This window comes from Mustela lutreola, chromosome 5 (genome assembly GCF_030435805.1).
Source record: "Mustela lutreola isolate mMusLut2 chromosome 5, mMusLut2.pri, whole genome shotgun sequence".
Classification (NCBI taxonomy): Eukaryota; Metazoa; Chordata; class Mammalia; order Carnivora; family Mustelidae; genus Mustela; species Mustela lutreola.
In genome coordinates this window covers 13,484,542-13,512,163 of record NC_081294.1, presented here as the reverse complement: position 1 = coordinate 13,512,163, position 27,622 = coordinate 13,484,542, and the positions used below count along the sequence as shown (strand labels likewise).

The 27,622-nt window shown below is 47.4% G+C and overlaps 1 protein-coding gene across 2 annotated transcripts in view; it reads left to right on the top strand.

Annotated features, from left to right (window-relative positions):
* Positions 1-27,622, top strand: part of MYO10 (myosin X) — a 211,098-nt gene that overhangs the window by 87,053 nt on the left and 96,423 nt on the right. For both annotated transcript variants that reach the window (XM_059173683.1, XM_059173682.1), the window contains exons 3-4: positions 750-908; positions 16,389-16,576. In XM_059173683.1, the coding sequence (XP_059029666.1) occupies positions 750-908; positions 16,389-16,576 (347 nt within the window). The remainder of the gene's footprint in view (positions 1-749; positions 909-16,388; positions 16,577-27,622) is intronic.

The window sequence follows — 27,622 nt, the reverse complement described above, 5'->3', positions numbered from 1 at the left end:
TAGCCAAAATTTGCTTAACAGGTGCAGCTGACTTAGTATGGTGGATCCTCTACCAAATCAGTAGCGACAAAAAAGCACTGAGTAGATTTTAGAAATACCTGCAGATTCAGTGATCAGTCTTAGCCACATCTGAGTTCGTCATGTTCACGCTAACACACGTATGTGGCCCTCATCAGTGGTCTTTGGAATGTTAAGGAAGACAGGTGTCAAGCAAGCAAACTGATTTTATTTTAAATCCAAGAAGGGATTTAAGGATAATTTTTAACATATTCCTGTGACGATGTGTTCCAGCGTTTGAACAGAGGCATATGTGAACAACTAGGGCTCTATGGTGAATGGATGAGCTGTTATGACGAAGCTTTGAAATATATAGTATGATCCCATGTGAGACATGGCACAACGAAGTCAAACTACTTAAAGTTTGGTTAGCCAGTTTCTAAACTGTTACCGATTTATAGCAATTGGAGAAATAGGTGGGGAAGTGAACCACAATTTTATGATTTCTGCGATTCTCAAGGGATGGCTAATGCTTGAACTCGTGTCTTTGAGGAGTATTTAATTGCAGTTGTCAAATAATCGCTTCCTTTGAAAGTAGGTAAGTGGCACAGAGAAAATGAAGACATTCTCTGTAGTAATACTCTCTACTGGCCAGTTCAGGATTTTGTGCTGAAATTGTGCTGAGATTGTACTTCTCTGGGGAGACTGTCCACTGCTGATCTCTAAACCACTGAATTCATTCTGCCCATCAGGTGTTCACGTACAAGCAGAGCACCATTACACACCAGAAGGTGACCGCTATGCACCCCATGAATGAGGAGGGCGTGGATGACATGGCCACTTTGACGGAGCTCCACGGGGGATCCATCATGCATAACTTATACCAGCGATATAAGAGAAATCAAATATATGTAAGTTCCACTTGAATTCTCTGTAAAAATCCCTCAAGTCCGAGTGAATGTTAATTTTTATTTTCAAAGGGTATTTCCTGCCTTTTGAGAACCTGTCCAGTTCACCTAAGTAAACCTGTGTTTTCGGGAGTTTTGCCACATTAGAAACGTGGCCCCATAAATCGTGTTCGCATGTTTATTGCCTTGATTTTTATTAGAGGGGAATACTTTCTTTGAAGGGCGATTTGACCTCTTCTGGTGAGTGCATTCTGTTTTGTTAAGTGCTCTGTTCTACAAAGAAGTCACCAGAAAGGTTGTCCTCCTCAGTTAAGTGTTGGGGAGCAGTGGGGTGGGATGGGGAATGTGGATTCGCAAGTACTAGTACCTTGAGTTCCAGCTTTTGTCTCCTTTTCTTGATTTTTCTCCTTTTATGGATGTTCACATTTTTTTTTCCTGGCTCTGGAGCCCCTCCAGGGGAATATTTGGATTCAGGGAACCCATCTTTCTTATTTGTAGGATTGCTATTTCAAAGGGAGACATGGCCATAAAAAGCAGGCATGCACATTTTTCTCTCAACTTTTGCGAAATATGACTGTATCTGTATTACAAGAGTAATATTTAGATATCATTTCAAAAAAATCATTTCTATAATACGTAGTTACTTTTTGATATTAAAGTACATATATTAGTTTATCTGTCAAGATTGGCCTGGAGATTTTATCTTTTTCATCCATCTGTTCCTAAGTCCTTATAGTAAAGGGCCCAAGTGCTTACATATGTTTTTTCTTGTCAAGTTCAAATTTATAGGTTTTTTTTTTTTTTGTTTTTTACTACATTGGGAACTAATGAAATACTATATGTTGACAAACATAATTAAGAAAAATACCCAAAATTAAAATGAAAGTTAAAAAAACTATTTTAATATTTTAAAAGCCTCTTGTTCTTCTCAGTGATTTTTCTTCAACAATTACACTTAATTTTGCCTATACCTTGCTGATTTTGATGAACGACATCAGCCTTTAAGCAAGCTATTAGGTGCTAACAGAAACTCAAGGCCTGCTTAGTATTCTTGTTTCTCTGATTTATTTACCTTTAGACTGGATAGGAGAGCTGGGAAATGAGGAATGAGTTACTTGCAGGTTTAGTGCCTAATTTTCCTCTGCTTCTTATGTTGCAAAAGTGTCATTTTTGCCAGATTGACCTAATGTTTGCCACATGTTCTTAAGCAACCCTATGGAGAAATGCAGTGGGATTCTAGCTCTCTGACCGGCTTAGCCTGCTCACACTAAGTCTCTAGATTACAGTATTTTCCATAGGTTCTTCAGGAAAGGTAACATTCACACGTGTTTATGAAGACATGGCTTTCTCTTCTGTGTTGTGCACATGCTGGGAGAACTCTGCTCAGTTCCAAGGTCAGAAATCTCCAGGGTGACCGTGGCTTCCCGCCTTCCCGGGGAGGAGCCGCTACCTGCGCCCAGGTTGCCGTACCTGGGTACTGAGTGTGATTTGACGCTGCCGCCGAACTGTGTTTACCTAGCAATTTCCTTCCTTGGTTTGTCAAGGACGGACTTTGTCTTTGCTTTTTCAGTTTATTTTTTATTATTATTTTTTAAGATTTTATTTACTAGATAGAGGGAGGGAATCAAGCCCCGGGGAGAAGCAGAGGGAGAGAGAAAGGGAGAAACAGACTCTCCACTGAGCAGAGAGCCCGACGCAGGGCTCGATCCCAGGACCCTGAGATCGTGACCTGAGCTAAAGGAAGACGCCCAACTGACAGCCACCCAGGCGCCCCCGACCTTGTCTCCCTTGAGCCAAGGACATTCCCAGGCAGCTGGTAGTGTGTGAGAAATGTTTGTAAAACATGCGCCATACGTATTAGAAATAACATCCTAGTATATGATGAAATGTGAAGCTAGATTTACGATTTCTTCGTGGGTATGTGTGTCTCATAGGTGCGTATTTCAGAACTCACCCTCTTCTTATTCTACATTTAATAATCAGGGGAAAGTCAGTCCTTTAGAAGGGGGAAAAAACTATCCAGATGGTTTAAAAAGCAGAACCTTTAAAAAGATTTTCTCTCCCTCTTTTTGTGATGATGTTAAACCTGATAGCTAATTTGCCAAATAAAGCCTGTGAATAGGGTCTTAGTTGTTGTTTTATTTTTCCTAGAATGAAGATCTAAAAGAACACAAGACTTTTGTACCTCCAATTTGCAGGGCAATTCAGTTAATAATGCCCTTCTATGCCTGCCTTTTGAGACTTGGATAACTGTATTATCATAAAGCAGGCCCTCAATTTTCTTATCCTTGCTGAAGCTCTTGGCGGTGGTTCTAGGATTCCTCAGGCTGTGACCCTTCGAGACAAAACCAGCACCTGTCAGAAACACCACGGTGTTCTGCCTTGTATCCTCGCTTTGAGCGATGCACATCTAGAGCTTTAAAAAAGAAGGAGGGGCACCCGGGTGGCTCAGTGGGTTAAAGCCTCTGCCTTCAGCTCAGGCCATGATCCCAGGGTCCTGGGATCGAGCCCCATATCAATCTTTCTGCTTGGTGGAAAGCCTGCTTCCTCTTCTCTCTGTGCCTGCCTCTCTGCCTACTTGTGATCTCTCTCTCTGTCGAATAAATAAATTAAAAAAAAAAAAAAAAGAAATGACTTGAACTAGAGATGCTGTATTCGGTTTCTCTGGCTGGCATAAACAATTGCTGTAACTGTATCAACTGAAAATATCAGGTCATGTCTGTAGTTTTGTAGGTCACAGTCTGACCAGGGTCTTGCCAGCCTTGAATCCGGGGTGGGGAAGGGCAGTGCTCCTTTCTGGAGGCTCTAGGGGATGATCTGTTTCCTGTTCCCACTAGTCATAGGTGCAGGACTGAGGTCCCCGTTTTCTTGCTGGCTGTCAGCTAAGAGCTGTTCTAGCTTCCACGGGTTCCCTTCCTTCCACCTTCAAAACCAGCAGTGGTAGACTGAGTCTCTCTCATGTTTCAAATCTCTCCTTCCCTCCTTCTCATTTCTGTCTGGAGCCAAGACTTCTCTTAGCTTTTAGGGGTCCCTGCGATCAGATGGGGCCCACCTTGATAATCTTCCTGTCTCAGCATTTCCAGCCTTAATCACATCCTCAAAGTGCATTTGGCCCGGACATCCAGGGCCACATTCTTCTGCCATAGGTGGCCTCCTTTGAGGCGTGTTACGGAGGAGGAGTCCCCGTGGGTCTTCTCCCACACTCTGGATCTTGCATAGTGTCCTTTGTTGGCTTTCTGGTCCGAGTTAGCAGGTTACACAGCTTGCTGATGGGAAGACCCATCTCCAGGTAGAAAGGGTCGCTGCCTTGTGCTAAAAAGGACCATTAGCTTTTTTTCCTTTTTGGGGACCACCCTTACTGGCTGAGAACTTTACCAGACCCCAGTAAGATATTTCTCCAGCCATTACCATGCCCCATTAGAATGGGGTAGACAGCTATAAAGAGAGAAAATGCTCAGCGTAGGCAAATCCGAGTTGAACATGCTTTTCTCCACTCGCCTCCGCTTGGGCTCTGGGTTAATAATTTAGTCTGTGTGTCAGTTTTTTATTTTTCTGAAAGGTCAGATATCATAACCCCCATATCTGACAGGACTGTTTTAAAGTCAAGCAGCAAGTGAAAGCTTCTAGAACCTCTGTACCCTTCCCGTATCTTTTTTTTTTTTTTTTAATATTTTATTTATTTATTTGACAGAGAGAGATCACAAGTAGGCAGAGAGGCAGGCAGAGAGAGAGAGAGAGAGAGAGAGGAAGAAGCAGGCTCCCTGCTGAGCAGAGAGCCCGATGTGGGGCTTGATCCCAGGACCCTGGGATCATGACCCGAGCCGAAGGCAGTGGCTTAACCCACTGAGCCACCCAGGCGCCCCCCCCCTTCCCGTATCTTAATTGTCTGTACTACCAGGTGTTTATTTATCAAGTTCCTGCCCAGAACTGGGTCCTTCAGGGCAGAAACTGAATGGACTTCTCCATCAGCGTGGCGGTCCACATGATCCTAGCCTTGCCACTGGTCCTTTTGGGATTGGACCCCTGGTTAGAGCAGCCCTACTCTTTACATAGTTGCCTTGCCCCGAGCCCCTGTCTTCTGCCCTAATGCTGGATTCCTTTCCTGGAACTTTGGGTTCTGGGTTCCCAAATTCCTGGGCGACTTCCTGGCACTACAGCTCCCAGCCTGGGACCCCATCCCACACTCCACCCTGAGCCTCTTTTCTGTGGGCTTCCTGCCACAGGGGCTGTTCCCGAATGGCGTCTCCTTGGGAGAGGGTCTGTTGAGAGTCCCTTGTTCTTCTCTCTCCTCCCACCACCCATGAGGACACGGGAGGACAAGTACGTGCACCTGTTAAGTTCCTAAAGACTCAGGGAGAGGAGGAGCAGAGCATGTGTTTGTGGGACAAAAGGAAAGAGATAGGGAGAGGTAACCTGTAGGTGGGCTAGAAAGCCCAAACTGGCGATGAAAAACCCAGTGGGGGGGGGTGGGAGGGGCAGTAATGACACTTGAGAGATAAAGGTTGGTTAGAACAGAAGGCCAAGGACATGGAGAGACCAGAGTGAATTCAGTGTGACCAACTCACTGAGTTGGGGGCAGTCGCTCTGCTCACGGAATCTGCTGTGTGTGTTACGGAATACTGAGCCAGTTGGACAGGACAGGAAGGCTGGGGTCAGGACACCACTGCTCTAAGGGTGTCAACCAGGTGATCCTGTCCCCAGGGGACATATGGTGCTCTCGGGAGGCATTTCTGCTCACCCAGCTAAGGCAGAGGATGCTAATGGTATCTAGTGGGTAGAGCCCAAGGGTGGTGGAGACCTCCCACGGTGCCCAGAACAGCCCCCAACAAAGCATTATGTGGACAGAGATGTCAGTAGTACCAAGGTTGGGAAACCTCGATTCGCTTATAGTCAGTCAGCAGCGTTTGGGCTGGGGGGTGTAGAAGGCACCCCGAAGGCCCAAGGTGCAGGGGTGGGGAGTGAGGAAGAGGGGGGGAGTGTGGGGGAGGAAGGGTTGGTTTTCACGACTCCCAGCCTTGTGGAGCTACTGGCCGTGAGAACGGGGCCCTGGCAGTTCTGGCAGCTCCAGGAGAGGAGAGCAGGGAAGACGAGTCGGTTTTGGACGCCTGCCCTACTGTAGTCTCTGGAGCCTGGATCACTTCAAATTGTTATGTCCCCAGCATCTAAACACAGTGTTGACAAGAGCCGATGAGGTTCCCCTTGTCCGGAACGTAAGCTCCGTGTCCGCCAAGCGGGCTCCGCGGTGTGGCAGTTTGGATTTCCGCCCGGTGGAAGAGAAGCACGGGTTGTCCATTATAGGGCTTGTCGCGCTTCGGGTCGATTGCATGGGGGAGCCTCCTGTCCCAGCCGTGGAGGAGCCGTTCCAGACCACATCACGGAGAGAGCCGCGGGGAGCGCCAGAGCTCGTCTGCAATTAGGGCGCCGGGGATGGCTCCAGGGGGCCCCGTGCTCCGGTCCACCCAGCCCGCCGGGTCGTCTATCGGTCTTCCCGAACCAGCGGTGCAGAGACCAGAGTCAGAGGAGCCCGTCTGAAGAAGCTGGAGCCGTGACTAAAGATAAAACGCGTGTGTCAGCACAGAAGAGCCCTCACAGCTTGCGCATTTTTAGGTCTTTCCAAAATACCGTCCCTTTGGTGATGGGGCGGTCCACACCGACTCCGCAGATGTGTTTGATGATGATCCTGAATTAACTCGGGAGCCTGCTGCTTTCTGCGAAGTGTGTTCTGTTCACCACGGCCGGCCAGAGACGGGTTGGCAGAGCCGGCAGGTGAAGGGGAGACCCTGAGCCGCCGACGGTCGTTGGACCGGACGTGGGACGGACTTGACCGTCTTGGACGTGCCCGTCTAAATCTGCATCTCATTTCCTGGAGCTGAGTTTCCCCCAAGCAGACTTGTTTTGGATTCATTTCCGTCCCATTCCAAAGCCAGTGTCGAGTAACAACGGCCTCTTACGGGGACCGGGATGGCCTGGAAATGGGATGGCCGGCGGCCTGGGCATGGGCCTTGGACCAGGAACAGCTGAAAGCAGTGCGGTTTTTCAGGGGCCTCTTTTCACATGAGATCGAGACCGGTGTTGCCAAGAGATGATTGCAACCATCTGTCTGATTCTGTGTATTTTTAAACTTCACCAAACATTCATGCTCTTGAGTGGCTACTCCCACATCGGCACACGATGGCGTCAATTAGAAATGTTGCTTTTACAATTTCTTTTTTCTTCCTTTCCTGCCTCTCTTTTGGGTCTCCTTCTGGGTCAGATTCCTTTCAACAAGGGGAAAGTTTTAATCAGGAATTTATTCAAATTAAATGGAAATGTCACTTCTAAATTTCAGAGCTTGACTTCAGTAAGAACTTGACTTATCTGTTGTCATCTAGTTTTCAGCCAACGTGAATGCTTAATGGTTTTTTTTTAATTGTTTAAAAATGTTTTTAAATTGTTTAGTTGGATAATGATGGCAAGCAGGTTTTTGTGTGTGTAGTAGTAGTAGGTTTTTATGTAATTTTTTAATGTAGTACATAGTGGACATAGAGCACTAGAACCCAGTTAAAACATGAATTTATTTGGTGGATTTGTCTTCAAATCACATGCCCCGCCCCCCCCCCCCCGCCAGCTGTCTACATGGATGCAGCCCTGCTTGTGTGCCGGGCTGGGTGCTAAGCTCCAAGGATGCAAAATTACTCTCGTTCACTGTAATTGTTCCTTGAAAGATTAGATGAATGAAAGGCACTGCTCCTCCAAGACCTCCCAGTTTGCTGGGGAAGGACACAAGCAAGCCATTGACAATTGCTCAGGGTGACCGTGAGTGTGATGAAAGTAGTCCGGCCGTAATGAATGAGCATCCGAAGGAGGAAAGAAGGAAGAGGTCAGGGAATGGTCGCCAGCAGAGGCATTGCTCGTGCTGAGTTTTGATAGGGGAATTTGACCAGGAGGGAGGCTGGCTCATTTCTAGCAGAAGATCAGAATGTGCGAAGACATGAACTAGTCTGGGGGGGGGGGCATTTGTCCAACTGCGGGACATTCAAGATGCTGAAATGGGAGATGCCGCTGTCTTGTAAGATGGTCAGGAGCAGGTGAGGAAGGGCTCCGTGTGTAAGTGGATGAGTTTGAATATACTTGTGACGGCTGTACCGGACAGCTTTAAACGCGAGTTCTGGGGGAACTCCCTCCGGCTGCAGGGTGATGGCTGAGTGCGGGGGCATCCCCGTCTAGGACCAGCAAGCTAGATGGGAAATGACGGGGTTCCAGACCAGTCCAGAGAGAGTTTGAGTCTGAAGGATACTGAGAGGAAGAAGGAAAGTGTTTGAAAGGCAAATAGACAATGTCTACAGGGTGACTCCCAGATTTCTGGATTAGCTATTTGGGCTGACCATGGTGCTTTAGTCAAGATGCCACGAAGTGAGGGGGGCCTGGGTGTGTCCCGTCAGTGAAGCGTCTGTTCTTGATTTCGGCTCAGGTTGTGATGTTGAGCCCGTGTCGGGCTTCACGCTCCGCACGGAGCTGGCTTGAGGTTCTCTCTTTCCCTGTGCCCCTCCCCCAACTCGCATGTATGCTCGCTCTCTCTCGCTTTCTCAGTAAATAAATAGCATCTTCAAAAAAAAAGATTTCACTAAGTGAGAAGAAATCGGTGTTTTGGGGAGCTCAGCCTTGCCCACGTGAGTCAGAGCTAAGGGCCATCGGAATGAAGATGTCCGTGACCCGCTGGGCGTGTGGATGAAGCCCCATCCAGGATAAAGATGCCGCTGTACAGAGCTGAGAAGATCCAGAGGGAAGGAAAGGAGAGAACGGTGAACGAGAAATAAATATGGCTGACGACTCCCGCTTCTTAAGTTTTCGCTCTAGGAAAGTGTGGCGCGGCCCCGACTTGAGCGGATTTTCCTAGTGCGTGTCAGTTGCACCTGTTTCCACATCCAACCACGTTCACGATCCCATGATGAAAAGCGGTTGTGGTTTTTATTTTCATTAACAAGAACAATAAATACCCCTGATTTATGTCGTTCACTCACGCAGCCATCATGTGGAGTGACAGAGGATGTGTGTTCATGACGGAACAGAATCCCTGAAGCAGTGTTTCAGGGAAGGTAGCTCCAGGCTGGGGACCTCTTGGGTTCTGGTGACCAAACCTTGTTGTGTAGACCATTCGCTCCCGTGGTTGAATGGTGGCTTCCTAACCATGGCACGGAGCCCTCTGTATCTCAAAGCAGAGAGCATCTGAGGCCCCCGGGTCACTTTTGGTTTTCTGAGTTCGACCTGTTCCTTTGGGTGGGGGGGATGACCCAGTGGGCATTACAGCCTGACGCCTTCTGAAAACCTTGAATTGGTAGACTTTGGATTGAAGAAATGCAGTGAGTTTCTTCCAGCATTTTTTTAAGCAACATGTGTGACAGCTGTTTCAGATTATTAAAGCGGGCAAGGAAATGTATTTTTTGGTGAGTTATGTGGAACTTTTCTGACTAGAAAAATTTGTTATGTGCTTCAAAATAGAACATCCTCTCTGTTTCTGAAAAGCCATTCAAATGACCAAGCTCTCTATTCTGGTGGAATTTGAATCCAGTATGAAGAGGCCAGTACCTGGTCCCACCTCATGTTTGAGAGCTTCATGTGTCCAGAGTCTGAAAGTGCGTGACGTCATCATGGGCGTTTCGGAAACCGTAGAAATACCTTCTTGTGGAGGGATAAATGGTTCAACACGTAATGAATATGTCTCACAGCTCTCGGGATTTCTTACCAAGTGATCTTTGCTTCCCTTGGTACTTAATTTACAGCGAGGCTCTTCTTTGACCCCCTTTGCTTGCCAGTCACCGTTTTTACTTATATTACATTTGAACTGGGCTAATTCAGTGAATCTCTTATCCGTTTGTTTTAGCAAGACAGTGACCCATGCAGAGTGGTATGGTTTAAGGGAGTGGGGGAAGGAAAAGATGGCCTTGGCCATAATTATTTTTGCTAATAGACCTCTCGGATTTCACCTGATTTGTCCTCCTTTGAATAAGCTATTAGGGACGACTGCTGTTGTTGTTGCCATGTCGTTTTACACTTCTGTTTTAGGGGGGCTTGAAAGTGTCGCTTGGCACGACCACGGGCAACGGCAGTGAAAACTCAGTAACTGAAGCCCCTCCCCCACCCCAGCTTCTGTAGGTATTAGGAGGATAATTCGTTAGGACGCGGGCTATTCTCTCCCCTTTTGGGAGCCACTCAGACTGTCTTCTCAGATATCCCAGTTGAGTGACCCTGAAGACGGTGGGATTTGTTGGAGGGCTCCAAGCGGGAGGGTTGTCATCTTCAGAGTGTCACAGGTGAAGTATGGAGCTTGGGCTGAACGCGCAAGGCCACTTCAGAAATCAGTGAGGAAGGCAGCTTTTATGAAAAGCTGAGCGAGGCCGAGGTAGGAGTTGGAGGGAAGGACATAGAGTCTAGAGTTCAGTGAAAGTGGAACGAACGGGCAAGACATAGAGTCTTTGGCCCCTGGCGATGAGCCGGACAGAGTCCGAGATAATCCCTGTGCCGTGCATGCTGAGTGGTGGAGAGGGCCACCACAGACCCCCAGTGTGGCATACTGGGAGCCCGGGTTGCTGTCCTGGATCTCACTCACCGGTGCTGTGACTGTAGGGGCAGCAGTTAACCATCCCCTTGTCTGTCAGAGGAGGCTGGACAGTGGCCTTTGGCCTCCCCACATCTCAAGGTTGGGTTGGAGCAGGTGAGGGCTGTGAAGGTGTGTCTGTGTGGGTCGGATTGTCCTCTGGGCGCCCCAGTTATGAAATGTCAGAGAAAGATGGTTTGGTAATATGCAGGCTTGTCATTTAGAATCTGGTGACAAGCCTTTTAAGTAATGACTTAGGCCATTAGTGAGAAGGTGAAGTAGTAAAACTCGTGCATTCATGCTTTAAGAGCCTAATTAACCTCTGGTACAAAATGGAGGTCTTATATTAGGCATTTTAAAAATTAATGGATTATTAAATTTTACTTAAATTCCAGTTATAGAGAGGCGTTTTTAATGCTACATGAGACAAGGTTTCCTGTAATCTTAAAAAATAAAAATAAGGATGCCTGGGTAGTACAGTTGGTTAAGCGTCTGACTCTTGGTTTTGGTTCAGGTCCCGATCTCAGGGTCGTGAGATCGAGCCCGGTGGTGGGCTATGCACACAGTGTGGAGTCTGCTTGGGGTTTTGTCTCTGTCTGCCCCTCCCACTCACGTGCTCCCCTTCTCTAAAATAAATAAAACTTTAAAAAATAATAATAAAATAGCTTTTTAAAAAATGGGTTTTCTGTGTATACCAGGCACATATTTTACATATATTTTTTTTAAGATTTCATTTATTTATTTGAGAGACAGAGATCACAAGTAGGCAGAGAGGCAGACAGAGAGAGAGCAGGAAGCAGGCTCCCTGCAGAGCAGAGAGCCCGATGTGGGGCTCGATCCCAGGACCCTGGGAGGCAGAAGCTTTAACCCACTGAGCTACCCAGGCGCCCCCAAAGTGCTCTTATGTTAACCTTAAAGGTAAAAATTTTAAGCAGCTGAAATGCAGATCGTTTTTGAATGTGTGTCTTCACTTCATGCATTATGTGGCGTGTGCAGTGCAAGTAGAGTAAAAGTCTGGCTTGGTATCTTCCTTTTAACTATACAGCAAAGTGATCTCTTACCTGCAGACTCTTCCAGCACCTTCTGCCATTTCTCCAACACTGCAGTCTCAGAAGGAAAAGCCTTCAGCCTTTTATTCCACGGAGATTTGGAGCCCCTCAAACAGTGCTACCTGGGGTGCGTGGGAAGGCTGAGAAGCTGCAGTCTGGAGGAGCCGTCGCGAGCTCAGGTCTGGGCTTGGTGTTGGTGGAGACAAGAAGACTGTGTCTGCCTCATCCAGTGTGGGTGTCATTGTTACAGGCTGAGAGACCGAATAAGACCAAAAATCCTTTAAAGCGTAGATTAGGTACACTCACCTGGTTTTGAAAACACGAAGGCACATGCTGTATGTTTCCAGAAGTTTTCCATCAAAATGGGGAAAATCAGGCTTTCTTGCATAAAGTGGTGAAAGTCTATTTTTAGTAATATTTACACAGAACTTGTAATTTCTCAACAATGTGTAATAAGGGACCACACGGTCTTCATGGCAGTTGACGAGATTGAAAGATGAGGAACGTATTTTCAACATCTTGTTGGGGAAGTCAGACATGAAGATCAATATTGTTTTAGGAAAAGCGTCCAACCACCAGAGCCATGGCAATCCTTTGGCACGAATAGTGTCTTATAACTAAACCAACTTTGGATTTTTGTCTTTCACCACAAATTATGTGCCTTTCGAGGTTCTTGGTGAAAGCATTCTCTTGCATGGTGTGCGTGGTTTTCTTCTGTCTTGGAGTCAGGATGGTAACTCAACAATGGAGCAACCTGTAGGTGTGTTGGAATGATCTTGTGAGGCAGAGACACCGCGAGGCCTCAACCAACAGGCCAGCTCTGACTGTGTCGCAGCGACTGGGCTCAATGGGGAAAGGTCTCGTGATGCACTAGTGGGTCCACCAGGCACGACAGCCAGTTCTGCAGGGTACCACTGTGCTGAACGTCTGGCCTCCTCCTCTAGAATCACTGCGGGGTGGGGACTAGGGAGGGGGCACGTGCGGGCCATTGGCAACTGCCATAGCCTCCAACCACGTTGTTGTTCTGAACCACTTTACAGCTGTTGCACTGGGCAAAGTGTGATATTAATTACTTAAAAAGAAGACCAGGCCTAAGACCATTTTGGATGTTCCAGCTTCAACTTTGCTAACAAACATTTAATGCCCTTGAATTTCCTACCCCCCTACAAAAACTATGTCCTCCACACTTCCGGGATGAGTGATCTTTTAAGCCACGCTGTATGACCAGTGGGGTTGCCCAACCAGAATGGGGTAGCATGAGGTTTTGACCAAAATGATCACTTTCTAAGTAAAGCTCTTGTGGAAAGGTTATGACACTCTTTATAAGTAAATCAATACTTTTTTTGAAAGAAAGACTTATCTCCCCAAATTTAAGAACTACCATACAAACATGTTATGACAAGGTGTGCAAAATTTTTAAGACACAGGCTGGGTATATCATTTTTTTAAATTTGGGGTTTTTTTTGTTGTTGTTTTTAAATAAGCTCCATGCCCAGTGTGGGGCTTGAACTCACAGCCCAGAGATCAAGAGTTGCAAGCTCTACTGACTGAGCCAACCAGGTGTTCCAAGGTATATCATTTTTTAAAAACTGTGTTAATAATGGGTTAATATCCAATATTAATGATATTTAATTCTCAGCTTAATACCTGTGACTTTTAAATTTTATTTGTAACTGAGAAAGGATTTCAGTGTGCCTACCTCGCTGTTTTAAGAGGGGAGGCATTAAGTGTCCTTATTTCTGCCAAAGTAGGAAAAAAGAAAGACAATATTTCAACAGAAGAAAATGATTTTTTTTGAGTTTTGATTATTTCCAGAATATAAATAATAGTCGGGGCAGCTGGCTGGCTCAGTCAGAAGAACATGCAACTCTTGGTCTCAGGGTCATGAGTTCGAGCCCCACGTTGGGTGTAGAAATTATTTAAAAATAAAAAAAAACTTTTAAAAAATCCTTAAAAAAAAATAATCATACAGCTACCAAAAGGTAGAAACAGGTCTGACATTTTAGACAAAGTAGTGGAAGGGGCTAGACACCCAGAGCCTCAAGCACCACGTGCCTGCTGGCTTCACCCCTGCAAACAGCTGACATGAAGGAAGGCACCAGCACCTGTGGTCAAAGCATTGCTGGAATCTGAGTGTGTCCTCCAGGGAATCCGATGGTTCTCCGTTTCCTTTAGAAGTAGGACATACCTTCCCCAGAGGAAAAAGCAGTTTCCATCTTTCTTTATGGCCAGATCTTTCCCCCATGCCCTGGTTGGGGAAAATGGACTTTCTGGCAAGCTGAGGTTTCCAAAGACCTGAACATTTCCCCACTAAGGCACTCTATCTTTTTCTTTTTTAAATGGAGGTGAACATGTCATAACAGAAGATTAACCATGTTAAAATATGTAATTCAGTGTATTTAGGACATTCACAATGTTGTACAGATAGCCTCTTGTCTCATTCCCAAGTATTTTCATCACCCCAAATGGATGCCCTATATCCACTAAGCAGTCCTCACCCACTCCCCATTTCTGCCTCCTCCCCCTGCCTATAGTAACTACCCCAACTTGTCTTTATGGATTTACCTTTTCTGGATATGTATGGGAACTTCAGTGTCCGGCTTCCTCACCTTGGTGTGATGTTGTCAGGGTTCATCCCCACAGTAGCACACCTCGGTATTTTATTGCTTTGTGGGGCGGAATAATAGTCCATTGTATGGGTGCACCACACCTGGTTGACCCGCCCACTGGGTAATTGACATCTGTGTGGTTTGACCTTTAGGCTGGTGTGAACAATGCTGCACTTGTTTTTAGTTCTTTTGGTTAAATATCTAGGAGCGGAGTCATTCGTCATGTGATAATAACTCTTATGTTTTAACCTTTTTGGTTCAGATATTTCTAAAACGTAAACTCCTTACATTTGAAGCTTGTTCCCGTCCCTGTGACTGTAAATGAGTACAAATTGTCACAATGTGGTACAGACGCTCTCGGGATGTTAGGACTCTCTGCCCCGTGTTGCTTGCTTTTCCTTTCCCTGTGCTGCATTGCTGTGCCTTGCCAAGGGATATGAGAAGCCTCTGCAGTTGGGTTGCTTGGATTCACATCTCCCCTCTACCATTTCCTGGCCACGTGGGTGAACACCACACCATCACTATGCCTGTTTCCTCTCTGAAAAATCAGGCTAGTAGGATTGTGAAACTCTTTAGGTTATTGTGAATGTGAAAGGGTCCGGCCCCCTGTGTGGATCACCTCGGGGGCTCATAACAAAATATTGACTGGGTGGCTTGAACAGACAGTGATTTTCTCATAGTTCTGGAAGCTAGAGGTCCAAGGTCAAGGTGTTGGCCGGGTTGGCTTCTCCTGAGGGCACCTTCCTTGCCTCCCAAATGGCTGCCATCCTACTGTGTCCTCAAATGGTCTCTATCTATGCACACACATCTCTTGTGTTTCTTCCAGCTTCCACGTTTCTTCCTAAAAGGAGGGCAGTCAGATTGGATTAGGGCTCCCTGGAAGAGCCTCACTTTAATGTAATCATCTCCTTAGAGGTCTTAGCTCCAAATACAGTCCCATTCCAAGGTATTGGGGGTCCAAGCTTCAACATAGGAATTTTGGAGGGCCAGTGCAGCACTTGGCACAGTGCGTGTGAACTGTCAAAGGTGGTGGTTACGGCGCCCGCCTCTACTCCTGCAGTCTGCTGCCGCCTCTGTCTGAGGCTGGAAACCTGGTCATCAAACTCCGTTCGCGTTTCCTGCAGAAGTCCAAGAGAACAAGTTTGGTCCGTATGGACAAGGTAGCAGGCCTTGTGTGTTCATAGATGTAGCCTCTCTGCTTTGCTGCTCTGAAGATTTTGCTTAATTTCTGGCCCAGATTTTGTTCCAGAAGGGGAAGATCGTCAGGCATCTCAGTTCCAGACCACTTCTGTGGCGTCCAGAATTTTCAAAATGGTCTTGATACTGTTTTAAAAGGTTAAAGATAGGGGCACCTGGGTGGCTCAGTGGGTTAAAGCCTCTGCCTTTGGCTCAGGTCATGATCCCAGGGTCCTGGGATCGAGCCCCGCATCGGGCTGTCTGCTCCGCGGACAGCCTGCTTCCTCCTCTCTCTCTCTCTGCCTACTTGTGATCTCTGTCTGTCAAATAAATAAATAGAATCTTTAAAAAAATAAAATTAAAATAAATAAATACAGGTTAAAGATATATGACATAAAATTTACCATTTTGACTGTTTCTAGGTGTACTAGAAACATTTGCAGGGTTGTATAACTGTAACCACAAATCTACCTCTAGAATCTTCTCACCATCTTAAACAGAAGCTCTGAACCCATTAAATAGTAACTCTCTGTTCCTCTTTGCCCCGGCCCCTTGGTGTCGCGCACATTCTTTCTTTAATCCTGCTCTTTCCTGAGAGCCGCCTGATGAGGAAGGAGCCTGGACGTGGACGGTCCTTTGTAGCCGGCACGGGATGAGGAGGTCACCGGGAACAGGGGTTTGGGCCTGGGCTGCTTCCCCATCTTTCTGTGGTTTACCTGTCACTGCGAGTCCTCTGAAATGGCTCCACTGATTTGGATAGAATGACAAGATTCTGTACCGAAAAGGTGGAGGAAAAACATATGCCAGGGACAAAGACAAGGGAGCCCTGTCTTTCCTCTTCAAGCAGACCCAGGTGGATTCTGTTAGAGCTGGTGACGGGGGTGCTTTGGGGAGGTGTGACAGGCCCCTCCCTTTCGGAGTGTGGAACAGCATGAAGTTGAATTCAGCCTCGTCTGTCCCTGTCCCAGCATGAGTGGACGTGGCACACCCTAGTCCTGCACCCGACCCCCAACCCTGGCCACCCAACCACGTGTAACCCGGCATCCTTCTGTCTTCCTGCCCCGTGTGCCTGCAGACCTACATCGGCTCCATCATTGCCTCGGTGAACCCCTACAAGACCATCGCCGGGCTGTATGAGCGGGCCACCATGGAGCGCTACAGCAGGTGCCACCTGGGGGAGCTCCCCCCTCACGTCTTTGCCGTCGCCAACGAGTGCTATCGATGCCTGTGGAAACGCCACGACAACCAGTGTGTCCTCATCAGGTAACCGGGCCGCCGTGAGACCGGCAGAGGGCTGGGCAGGGGGCCACACGGGAAGCTGGCATCAGGAGCCTGACCATTGCCTGCTGGACCGGCGGCGCCTTCCCAGGCAGCCCCAGGACACAAAAGTTGCTTAGAAGGTGAATGAGAAAAATGTTTAGTAGGTACCTGAGCTCCTCAGACGGGATTTCTGTTTCGAATAGCTTGACAAGTGCGTCTTTCCAAAGACCCCAGCTCACTTAGAAAAGAGCAAGACATTCCACATTTGTTGGCTCTTGGCCTTAGAATAATTCTTCCATTTTTGTTTTTCTTTTTTTAAATTTCCCTTAATTATTCTTTGTTTTATTCCATTGTGGCATCGTCCTTCTGTGGATTTAAGAAAATGTGCTCTGTTCAGCAGCACATATCCTGAAAGTGGAAAGAAAATGTGGTGTTCTTTCATATTTAAAATGTTTTATATATATATATATATATATATATATATAAAATGTGTATATATATATATATATATATATATATATATAAAATGTATACAGGTTTATATTTATAATCATATATATATATATATAATTCTAGACTGTATCTATATGGTCTAGAATCAGAAGGCATGTATATTTGAGCAAGAGATCTTTTTTCTTTAATTCAGTCTCTAATTCAATAAGATTAAATAGAATTTCCCAAATGGGTACATTTTAATGATTTTGAATTTTGTTAAACTACCAGAAGGGGCACCTGGGTGGCTCAAGTTGGTTAAGCATCTGACTCCTGATTGCAGCTCAGGTCATGATCTCAAGGTCCTGAGATGGAGCCCTGAGTCAGACTCCGTGCTCAGTGGAGAGCCTGCTTGGGATTCTCGCCTCCTGCTTTTCCCCCAACTTGTGTGTGCACTCCCTCTTCTCTCTCTCTCTCTCTCTCTATTGAAAAAAAAGAAACTACCAGAAGACCCTCTATCAAAACATATCACTAGGAACTGTCTAAAAAGAGCAATGGAGTATATTTCTTTAAAGATATTTCTTTTATGGAGCACCTGGGTGGCTCAGTGGTTAAGCATCTGCCTCTCAATTTTGGCTCAGGTCATGATCTCAGGGTCCTGGAATTGAGCCCCATGCCAGGCTCTGCAATCAGTGCAGAGTCTGTGTCAGATGCTTTCCCCCTCTCTGCTCCTCCCCCAGCTCATGCTCTCTCTTTAATTAAAAAATTAAAAAAATATTAACTAATTCTAATTGGCGTCATCACTTACATTCTAGTGACATCCAGTTGGATCTTCTTAATTCTTTAGATCAGAATCATGTTCTACTGGTGCTCAGCGCCCATGGATAGAACCCAGAGCCGATGTGCTAGGCCTCACTTTCCATGATGTTTCCGTGGAGTACCCGGACCCTCGCCTCCTTCCTGCTCACGGGCACGGCTGTCCCTGCACACCTGTAGTGTGCCATGACGGCTGGTGGGAAAGATTTTGACTTCTGTTATAGCTGCCTTTCTAGTCCCAAAATAATTGTGACAAAATAATTACATTATTTTAAGAGGAAAGGATGAGGCATTTTGGATTTCAGTGGGACGATGAATAACCCCTCCTTTCCCGTCTGAACTTCTGATCCAGCGGAGGTTCAGACCGGGGGAGGGCCGTATGTCCGCTTTAGACTTGAAGCCAACCGGGCTGGCTAACATCAAAGCCCCCAGTTAGGCCAAAGCCCCTGCCTGGGATGCAGGTAGGTTAAGTGGTGGCCACGATCACTGCCAGAAGCCAGTTCCCAGCTGGTGAGGAGCAGACCAGCGCTTTCCCCCGGTCACCTGTGGGGGAAGCCACCTCAGCTCCTGTGGCGGGGAAGGGACAGGGTGGAGGAACTGGCAGACGTGCCAGAGGATGGCCCTCACTGAAACCCTAGGGACAGGAATCACAGCCCCCCACTCCCCCCAGCTGAGGACATTTGGGAAACACAGGGTCCCATGTGGCACCAGTTTGAAGATGACTACACTGATGGTTTCTGAAGGCTTGGTGTGTTTTGGACACGGTGCCAGGAACATTTCCAACGTGTTCTCATTCAGGCATCAACCTTCCAACAGCCCTTTGATGTATGTGGCTGCTTGTTAGTATCTGTAGGAGCCACACACAGGAGAATGACTTAGGGATTATATTCTTCTTACTGATGGTTTTTGCACATTACGCTAGTGCATGGGTCCTTGCTTTTACAACAACTCAGAATTACATGAATAGAAGAGCAGATGTTTGCCTTTTCCATTCCATTCTACCTCTCTCTCTGCCCCTCTTAGGGGAGGCGAGCATCTGAGCAGATACACTCTTCCGTTAATCATTTGGATCTTGCTAATGTCCTGAGTTGTGGAAATACCTTGGAGGGAGCAGCCATCCATTTAGTTAAGTAAATGAGTCATTATGACTTGTAGTTCGTCAAAATGAACCTATTTAATATATTTAAAAGGGTGCTTTCAAGGGTCCCATTTCCAATAAAGACACTTGCCTCATGTCTGGAAGCCCTGTTTGTAGACTGTTGCAGGGAATTTAACCAAAGCTCAGAGGTTAGAATGTAAGGTCCCCATTTCAGCATACAGAATATAATTTAATAAGGTTAACAGAAAGAGAGAAAACGTGATGTATTTTTAAGAAGATCAAACTGTATTCCATCCTTAGGTACCTAAATATTTGCCATTGATAAATTGCTTGTGTTTCTTATGTTCGATGGGAAAAATGAGAGGCTGACTCATGGATCGCTCGCTAGACAGCAGAACTTAGGAAGAAAGAAGAAAATCAAATGAGGTCATTGTGCGTGCGTGTGTGTGTGTGTGTGTGTGTGTGTGTGTGTAATAAAACGGAAAGGGGTTGGCATTTTCATGCCAATGACTGCGGTATTTAAAAATCAGGTAGGAGGTAGAGGGGGAGAGGATCCCAAATAGAAAGTCCCCATTGTGTGACAGAGTAACTGTATTTACTGCTCTTTTTAGCAGTAAATTTAACAATTTAACTCAGGAAACAGAGTCTCTAAGAACACCGTTCTCATTAAAATGTGTCTTGTTTAATAAATCTCTCTGGCAGGTTTTTTTGTGTTGTTGTTGTTTTTAATGGGAGTTGGGCTGTGGGAATTCAGAGAAAATTGAGTCTAAAAATGAACCAGGTGGGGGCCTGTAGCTAGATTTCCACGGGCGTAATCTGCCCCCTAGTGGATTCAACGTGTTTTACGCCTGCAAAACTCTACAACCAGAAAGTAGGCCTGTTTGGCATTAGATAGAGAGGACTTCAGAGACCCATTTTCCCCGCCCTTCAGGAGCCTAGGTCACTTGGTCACAGTCCCCAGCATCTTGTGTAGCAGTGCCGGATCTCTGTGTTTCTGGTCCGAGCTTCTTGTGTTGGTCTCACTTTCAAGCTTGTCAGCTCTCCCAGGCTCTTGTTTTACCTTTTGGTTTACATTTAAGCAAATGCTTATGCTATTACAGTTTTTAAAACATGCTGAAAACTTGATTTTTTTTTTTTCTTTTTTCGTCTAACTAGCAAGATCAGCATTTGACCTTGGTTGATCTGGTGCATTTTACATTGACTTGGGCTCCTCGTACATTGATGGGGCAAATGGGTTTCTTACAGTGTGTTGGTACATGTGATCCTTTAAGATCTGTAGTGTGAGTCAGGCCTGTGTGGCTAATCCACTATGAAATGAGTCGCCCGGGACAGCGTCTGGGAGAGGGCCAGCGTTCAACAGCTGTCAGCCCAAGCATAGATATACAGAGCAGCTATGGATTTGGGACCTTTGCTTTGCTTGGCCTGTTTTGGTTTTCCAAAATGGGATTGATTATCTACCTAATGGGTAATTAGGTGTTCAGTCTTCTAGTTCTAAGACTATGTTTATAAATGATCAAACTGGAAGAGTAAGCAAAACTTGCCGTCCAGGGTTAGAAAGGCACCAACTTAAACAGGACTTGAAGCAGGCCTCGTGCTCACGTAATAGGGCAGGTTACTGGGCTAGACTTTAGCAGTTAAAAAAAAAAATAATAATAATAATAGGGGCGCCTGGGTGGCTCAGTGGGTTAAGCCTCTGCCTTCGGCTCAGGTCATGATCCCAGGGTCCTGGGATCGAGCCCCGCATCGGGCTCTCTGCTCAGCAGTGAACCTGCTTCCCCGTCTCTCTGCCTGCCTCTCTGCCTACTTGGGATCTCTCTCTCTCTGTCAAATAAATAAATAAAATATTTTTTTAAAAATGAAATAAAATAAATTTTAATAATAATAATAAAATCCAGTCATTGCCGTTAGGAACTTCTTCTCTGATGGGCAGAAACTGATGCAACTCACTGATTTCAGTACAAGCTGTCAAATGCTGTCATGGAACTAGGTCCGTGGCTGCTCAGAGGAGGTGGCGGTTATCTCAGGAGGGAATTCAGACCATGCTTCATAGAGGAAGTGATGTGGGATTGTGGGCCCAAGAATGTGTAGGAATATGGCTGGCATAGAGGGGAGGAAGGGCACAGAAGCATTTGCCAAAACATAGACATTCAGAAAAACAAGGGTCATTAGGCTACGGAAGGGAGCCCCTGTCCTCTCCATGGAGCGCGTCACTCTGGTCTCTCCCTGGCTCTCCGGGCCGTCCGCACTCCTCCACAGCTCATCTCCCACCCAGCCTTCCCCTCTCAGGTCTGCAGATCCCCCTGGTCTTAGACGCCTCCCCCTGCACCCATCCCTAAGCTCCATCCAGCCGGTTTCTCCTCCAAGTTCCAGACATGTGTCCAGGTGCCCGTGAGGTTCCATCAGAGATATCGTGTGGGCATCTCGAGGGTGACCTGTCCTAGATTCATGCTGTGTTTCTCCCAGAAGTGTATTCCTCCTCTCATGGTCTCATTCTCAGCACGTCGGACTCTCCCTCCTACCAGCTCGCAAGCCGGAGAGCAAGTCTTCGGGGCTAGAAGTCCTTCTCCTCCATATGCGCCCCCCCAACCCCTGGCCCCCATGAAGATAGAAGTCCGCACAGTGAAGCGTACTGACCTTATGTAGAAGGCTCAGTGGTTGGTGACAGACGTGCACGCCTGTGTCGTGATGCACAGATCACCCCGCTGGGAAGCTCCCGGGCGTGCAGGAGGCGCTCCCTCACCGCCTGTTGTTTACCGCCCTCCGGACCAGGGCCAGGCTCCGGAGCTCGCTCTCGCTTGCGCTGTCCTGCAGCCGGTCACTTCCTGTCCCTGCTGTCCCCGCCCCCGTCACGGTCCTTCTGCCCTCACCTCTCCCTCCTCGTTCTGTGCTTTCACTCCATCCCTCCTCCACACAGAGCGGTGCTCGAAAACCTTGAACCTGATCGTGACACTCTCCTGCTTCAAAACGGCCTTGTGACTTTGATTTTGCCTATGAAATTGTCTCAGAACTTTTATTACTCAGGGGGGCACCTGGGTGGCTCAGTCGTTAAGTGTCTGCCTTCAGCTCAGGTCAGGATCCCAGGGTGCTGGGATCGAGCCCCGCATCAGGCTTCCTGCTCGGCAAAATCCTGCTTCTCCCTCTCCCACTCTCCCCGCTTGCATTCCCTCTCTCGCTGTGTCTCTCTCGGTCAAATAAATAAAATCTTTAAAAAAAAACACAAACTTTTAATATGGCCTAGGAGGCCCCTTATTAGTGCATTGGGTTATTTTCCTTTCTCTTTTTCATTATCATAGTTTGTTTTGTTTTGTTTTCACAGTCTAAGCCCATTTGGGCTCATCTCGATGCCCATGTGTTCTCTGAAGCCTGTGTTTGTGTTCGCAGGCATGTTGAGCCAAGGTTGGGGACTCTGATTGCCGTGGGCTAATGAGAAAAATGTAGGGACTGGCTATGTAAGGGATGTGTTTGCTGCAAGTGAAGGTAAAATACATCATGACTGCCGCACGGGTTCCTGTTCCCTGGCGGCCAGGAGAAAGGGGGGAGGTGGGGCGGAGGAGTCCCCACGTAGCCCGCGGTGGAGCGCCAGGCCCCTCGCACAAGCAGTGAGACTGTCCCAGCACAAAGAGCTCCTCAGCTTGAGCAAAATGACCTTAACCGGTGGGCTAAAACAAGCCCTGTTAATTTGGATTTGGGGGGGTGCTAATAGTGTGCCGTCTTCAATTTGGCTTCATAGTTCTGTGATGAGGATTAGCAAGGACATAGGTGCGTCGTTACACAGCTCACGGCTCTCGGTCCTACGTGGGCTCTGTCGTAGTCTCCGTATCACCAAGCAGGGAACTCAGCGCTGACTTTCTCTGCCCGGAGATGATGTCCGATCCCACAGGTGAAGGGAGCCATCCTACAAGACTGCCCCCACCCCCCCACTTCAGACGCCAGTCACACGGCCAAGTCGCCTGCTTCTGATGGCCGTGGATGGGAGGTTCTAACCGACCCCCTTGCCACTTCGATGAATTTGCTAGAACGGTTCACAGAACTCAGGAAACCAGTTTACTTACTGGGTTACTGGTTGATTGTAAGAGGCTATAACTCAGGAAGAGCTGGGAGAGGCGTACAGGGCAAGGTACCGGGGAAGGGCCCTCGGCTTCCATGTGTTCACCAACCCGAAGCTTTTCTCAACGGCACCTCCCACCCCGTCCTCTGGATTTCTATGGGGGCTTCACTGCATAAGCATGACTGATGAGATCCTTGACTCTTCATATGGAATTCGATTTCCAGCCCCTCCCCACTCCCCAGAGGTCAGCGAGGGGAGAAGGAATTGAAGGTTGCAACCTTCTGATTCTGTGGTGGGTTCCTCTGGCAAGCAGCGCCACACAGGGGCTTTCCAGAAGTCACTTCGTAATGTGACAAGTGATGTTTTTATTGCTGTCATCATTTAGGAAAGAATGAGGGTGTTTGGAGCTCTGAGTCAGAAAGGAAGATGAAGACCCAATACATATTCCTTCTTATAAATAATCCGGATATCACACACCTATAACATCTATTATATGTTACACCTATCATTATAATGATGGGCAACTTAAGAATGTCCGGGGGTGTGATTCATGATGCCTTGCGATCCCACTCCCCTACTTAAAACAACTAGTCCGGGGCCCTCGGATGGTTCCGTCAATTAAGGCCCTGACTCTTGGTGTCGGCTCAGTCACCATCTCAGGGTCATGATCTCAGGGTCGTGAGGCCAATTCCTGCGCCAAGATGTGCGCTGAGCGTGGGGTCGGCTTGGGATTCTCTCTCCCTCTGCCCCTCCCACTCATGCACATGTGCTCTCCTGCACGCTGTCTCTCAAGAGAATAAATAAATATCAGAAATAAATAAAAGAACTAGTCTCAAGCTTGGCTAGAGAACAGTGGTCTCTCCGTGCGACCCCCGCGTCCCCGCATTATCGTGGACTTCAGCCGTGCAAGCTGCTTTTCCTTCCTCCAAGGAGAGAGCGAGGTCCTCCTGCCGAGTCTCCCTCTTCTTCCTTCAGTTTTCACCCAGTTAGCTCCTGCGTGGGTTTTCACGTTTGGGTCTAAATGCCAGCCCCTGCCCTTCCCCAAAAAAGGTCCTTACTGAACCTTTACCCTCCATCTAAATCCTGAGTTCTCTTATCCCCGGGGATACCTGCGAGTATGTTTGAGATCTTTGAGCTTTTAGATCATAGACTGTCTGTGCCATTGTACACATTAGTGCTTTTCCAGCCCTTAGAGCAGCCTGACACGTAGTAGGCTTCCGGATGTTTAAGGAGGGAGGGAGTATCTGCTCTTTCTCTGATGCTTCCAGGATTACATTGGTTTGACCCTCAATCAGTGCTCTTCGTCGGGGAACATTAAAGACGCGGGCAGGGGTGTGAGGAGGAGGAGGGTGACATGAAACCATGCAGCCTGCTTAGAGGCCTATTACCTTGACATCGGGCATATTTATGGGTTTTCACAACGTGTGAGTTATTTAATTATCTTTATTCTTTGCCTTGTTCATGGAATACTTCCACGGCCTCATAATATAATAGTCCCCCGTTCTTACCCCCCTGGAGCCATCCTGTCTGAATTGTGTAGAAACTGCTTTCAAGAGTAGTGGTTCCCAATCCTGGCTTCATAGTAGAGTCCTCTGGATTAAATTCTACTCCTAGGCTCAGATCAGAGACATATTAGTCGATTCTAATGTGTGGCTAAGTTTGAGAACTGTTGCAGAGTCCTGTTCAAATCTGTGTTTTGTTTTTGTTTCAAGTTTTAATTCTGTATCAAAAAAAGATGGACTTAAAGACTGTGCTGGGGGCGCCTGGGTCGCTCAGTCAATTAAGCGTCTGCCTTCAGCGCAGGTCATGATCTAAGAGTCCTGGGATCTGCCTGCAGCGGGCTCCCTGCTCAGCGGGGAGCCTGCTACCCCCTCCCCCACACTCAAGCTCTCACTCTCTCTTTCTCAAATAAATAAATAAAATCTTTATAAAAATGTAATCAACAATGAAGACAGGAACCAATTAAATAGCTAAAAACAATACAACTGAATCTCAACTTAAGTTGATAATGGATTTGAGCTTGGTACCTCCTTTGTTGATTTAAAATGCAAAGATAAACTGTAACAGCATGTCATAGTGACCCATAATCTCAGAGCAAACAGCAAACCAATTTTATTTTTGCGATCTAGAAATTTTTTTAAAGATTTTATTTATTTATTTGACGGAGAGAGAGATCACAAGCAAGCAGAGAGGCAGAGAGAGGGGGGGAAGCGGGCTCCCCGCTGAGCAGAGAGCCGGATGCGGGGCTCAATCCCAGGACCCTGGGATCATGACCTGAGCCGAAGGCAGAGGCTTACTTAACCCACTGAGCCACCCAGGTGCCCTGAGATCTAGAAATTTTTAAAAACAGGAATTAAATAGGGGTGCCTGGGTGGCTCAGTCAGTTAAGCGTCTGCCTTTGGCTCAGGTCATGATCTCAGGGTGCTAGGATCGAGTCCCGTGGGGGAAGGTCCTTGCTCAATGGAGAGTCTGCTTCTCCCTCTCCTGCTGTTGCTCCCCCTGCTTGTGCTGCTTCTCTCTCTTTCTCTCTCAAGTAAATAAATAAATAAATAAATAAATATTTTTTAAAAAGATGCTTGAAGATGTATGATACAGTGAGAAAAAATGTAGCTGCAGATTGCCGTAGGTGGATAACCATAGCTGGTTAATGGCAGTGAGGGTCCCAGATTTTCTTCTCCTCGACCAAGTCTTGTTGGTTTAGAGTCCTGAACGGTATATGCTCTGTGATTGTGTATTCTGTTCATTAAGGTAGGCTAATTGCTGTAACAAGCAGCCCCCCAGAATCGCAGGGGTGGAACACAGGAATGCTTCTTGCTCATTTTGCAACCCCACGGGGAAAGGCGAGAGACTTGACTTTATGCCACATGTCACTTGGCTCAGAGCTGGGCCTGACAGAGGGCGTCTAGCTGGCAGGCTCGGGAGAGACAGCCTAATGGACCATGAAGAGGGGGTTTTACCCACCAGCCATGGAAGCTGTCTCTCTCCATCCCTCTCGCTCTGTGGTTCAGCCGGCCACGTTCAGTCCCTGTTACCACTGGTGGCTGTCCTCACTGTAAGAGAGGTCGACCCGTTTTCCACTTCCTTGTGCCGGAGGATAAAGAAGTAGGTTTGGGAAACGTTACCTTATTTCTGCTTCACATGTTTTACCCAGAGAATTTAGCCGTTTTAAGTTCTGTTTGTCTTAACGTAATTGAATCAACAATGACTGGCTAAGTGTATGTATATTTTTAAATATCAAGAATTACTTGGGGCGCCCGGGTGCCTTAGTCATTAAGCGTCTGCCTTCGTCTGAGGTCATGATCCCGGGCTTCTGGGATCCAGTCCTGTGTTGGGCTCCCCGCTCGGTGGGGAGCCTCCTTCTCTCTCTACCCCCTCCCCTCTGCTTGTTCTCTCTCAAGGAAAATCAAATGTTTTTGTTTTAAGTTTATTTAAATCTCTTCTTGCAGTTTTTCTTAGTTTCACTGCATCTTGGCGAATGCCCCCTGCGCGCCGGGCACTGGTCTCGGCAGGGACCAGTGATGTGAGGAACATGGAGGTACATGCTAAGCCCTGTACTAGGAAGATCCTGGTTGCTGATTACAAAAAACCCAACCGAAGTTGTCCTAACTCCGATAACATCAGGCAGGGCGCTTCTCTGATTTTCTTGGCTTTTATTTGATCATCTCAAAGGTGTCCGCGGCATGGGGGATGTTTCTGCCTCATGTCTCTTGTGTGTGCCCAAAGCTCCCCAGGAGCCCTTGGCTTGCTAGACATGAAGACTTGGGTTGCGGTCCTCACACCCGCCCGTGGCCAACGCCGTCACTTGCAGAAGGAACTAAATGACCGCGATTGGCCTAGCCCATGAGGATTCCCTGTGGGCCTGCGCCGCCCAACTGGACACGCAGGTGTCATCTCTTGATCCTTTCCTCTCCTTTGTTACATGTGGTTAATCATTTATCGTGTTTTCAGCAAACTTCCTCTTTCATAACTTCCCAGATCATGACATTCGCGAAGGGCAGCTTTTTTAGGACTAAGTGGGACTTGTCTGTGTGTCTTTCCCATTTAGCAGTTATTAAAGTGCTACCTTATATGTCATCGGCATTGCTGTTCTGTACTTACTCCTTTTTCTGTTCCCTTTATGTCTTATTTAGAGAGAGCACGCAGGCGCGAGCCGGGGGAGGGGCAGAGGGAGAGAGAGAATCTCGGGCGGACCCCTCACTGAGCACGCAGCCTGATGTGAGGCTCGATTACATGACCCCGAAATCATGACCTGAACCAAAATCGAGAGTTGGGTTCTTAACCCACTGAACCACCCAGGCGCCCCTGTCACCTACACCTTTAGTTAGAAGCTCCCTGCCTCCACCGTACCGAGCGTGGTATCTGCGATCCCTGCACCTGGTTCATGTCCTTGCTTGCCCAGGACAACGCCATCTCTCTTGCGGGCCCCGCGCTCCTTCCAGAACATTACCTCCAGAGCCCTGTTCTTCCCAGGCCCCCTTGATGAGCTCAGCGTTCGCCTTGCCTTCCCCGTCTCCTGTGACTGCCTCTGAGCCGCCACACCCCATTGTCTCCACTTTCCTTCCCCACCACCTCTGATCGCAGCGCCCCGGGGCCTAACCGGAATCCCGCCCCCTAGCGGTCTTCCCAAGCTCCTAGCGCTCTTGTGCCCAGATCC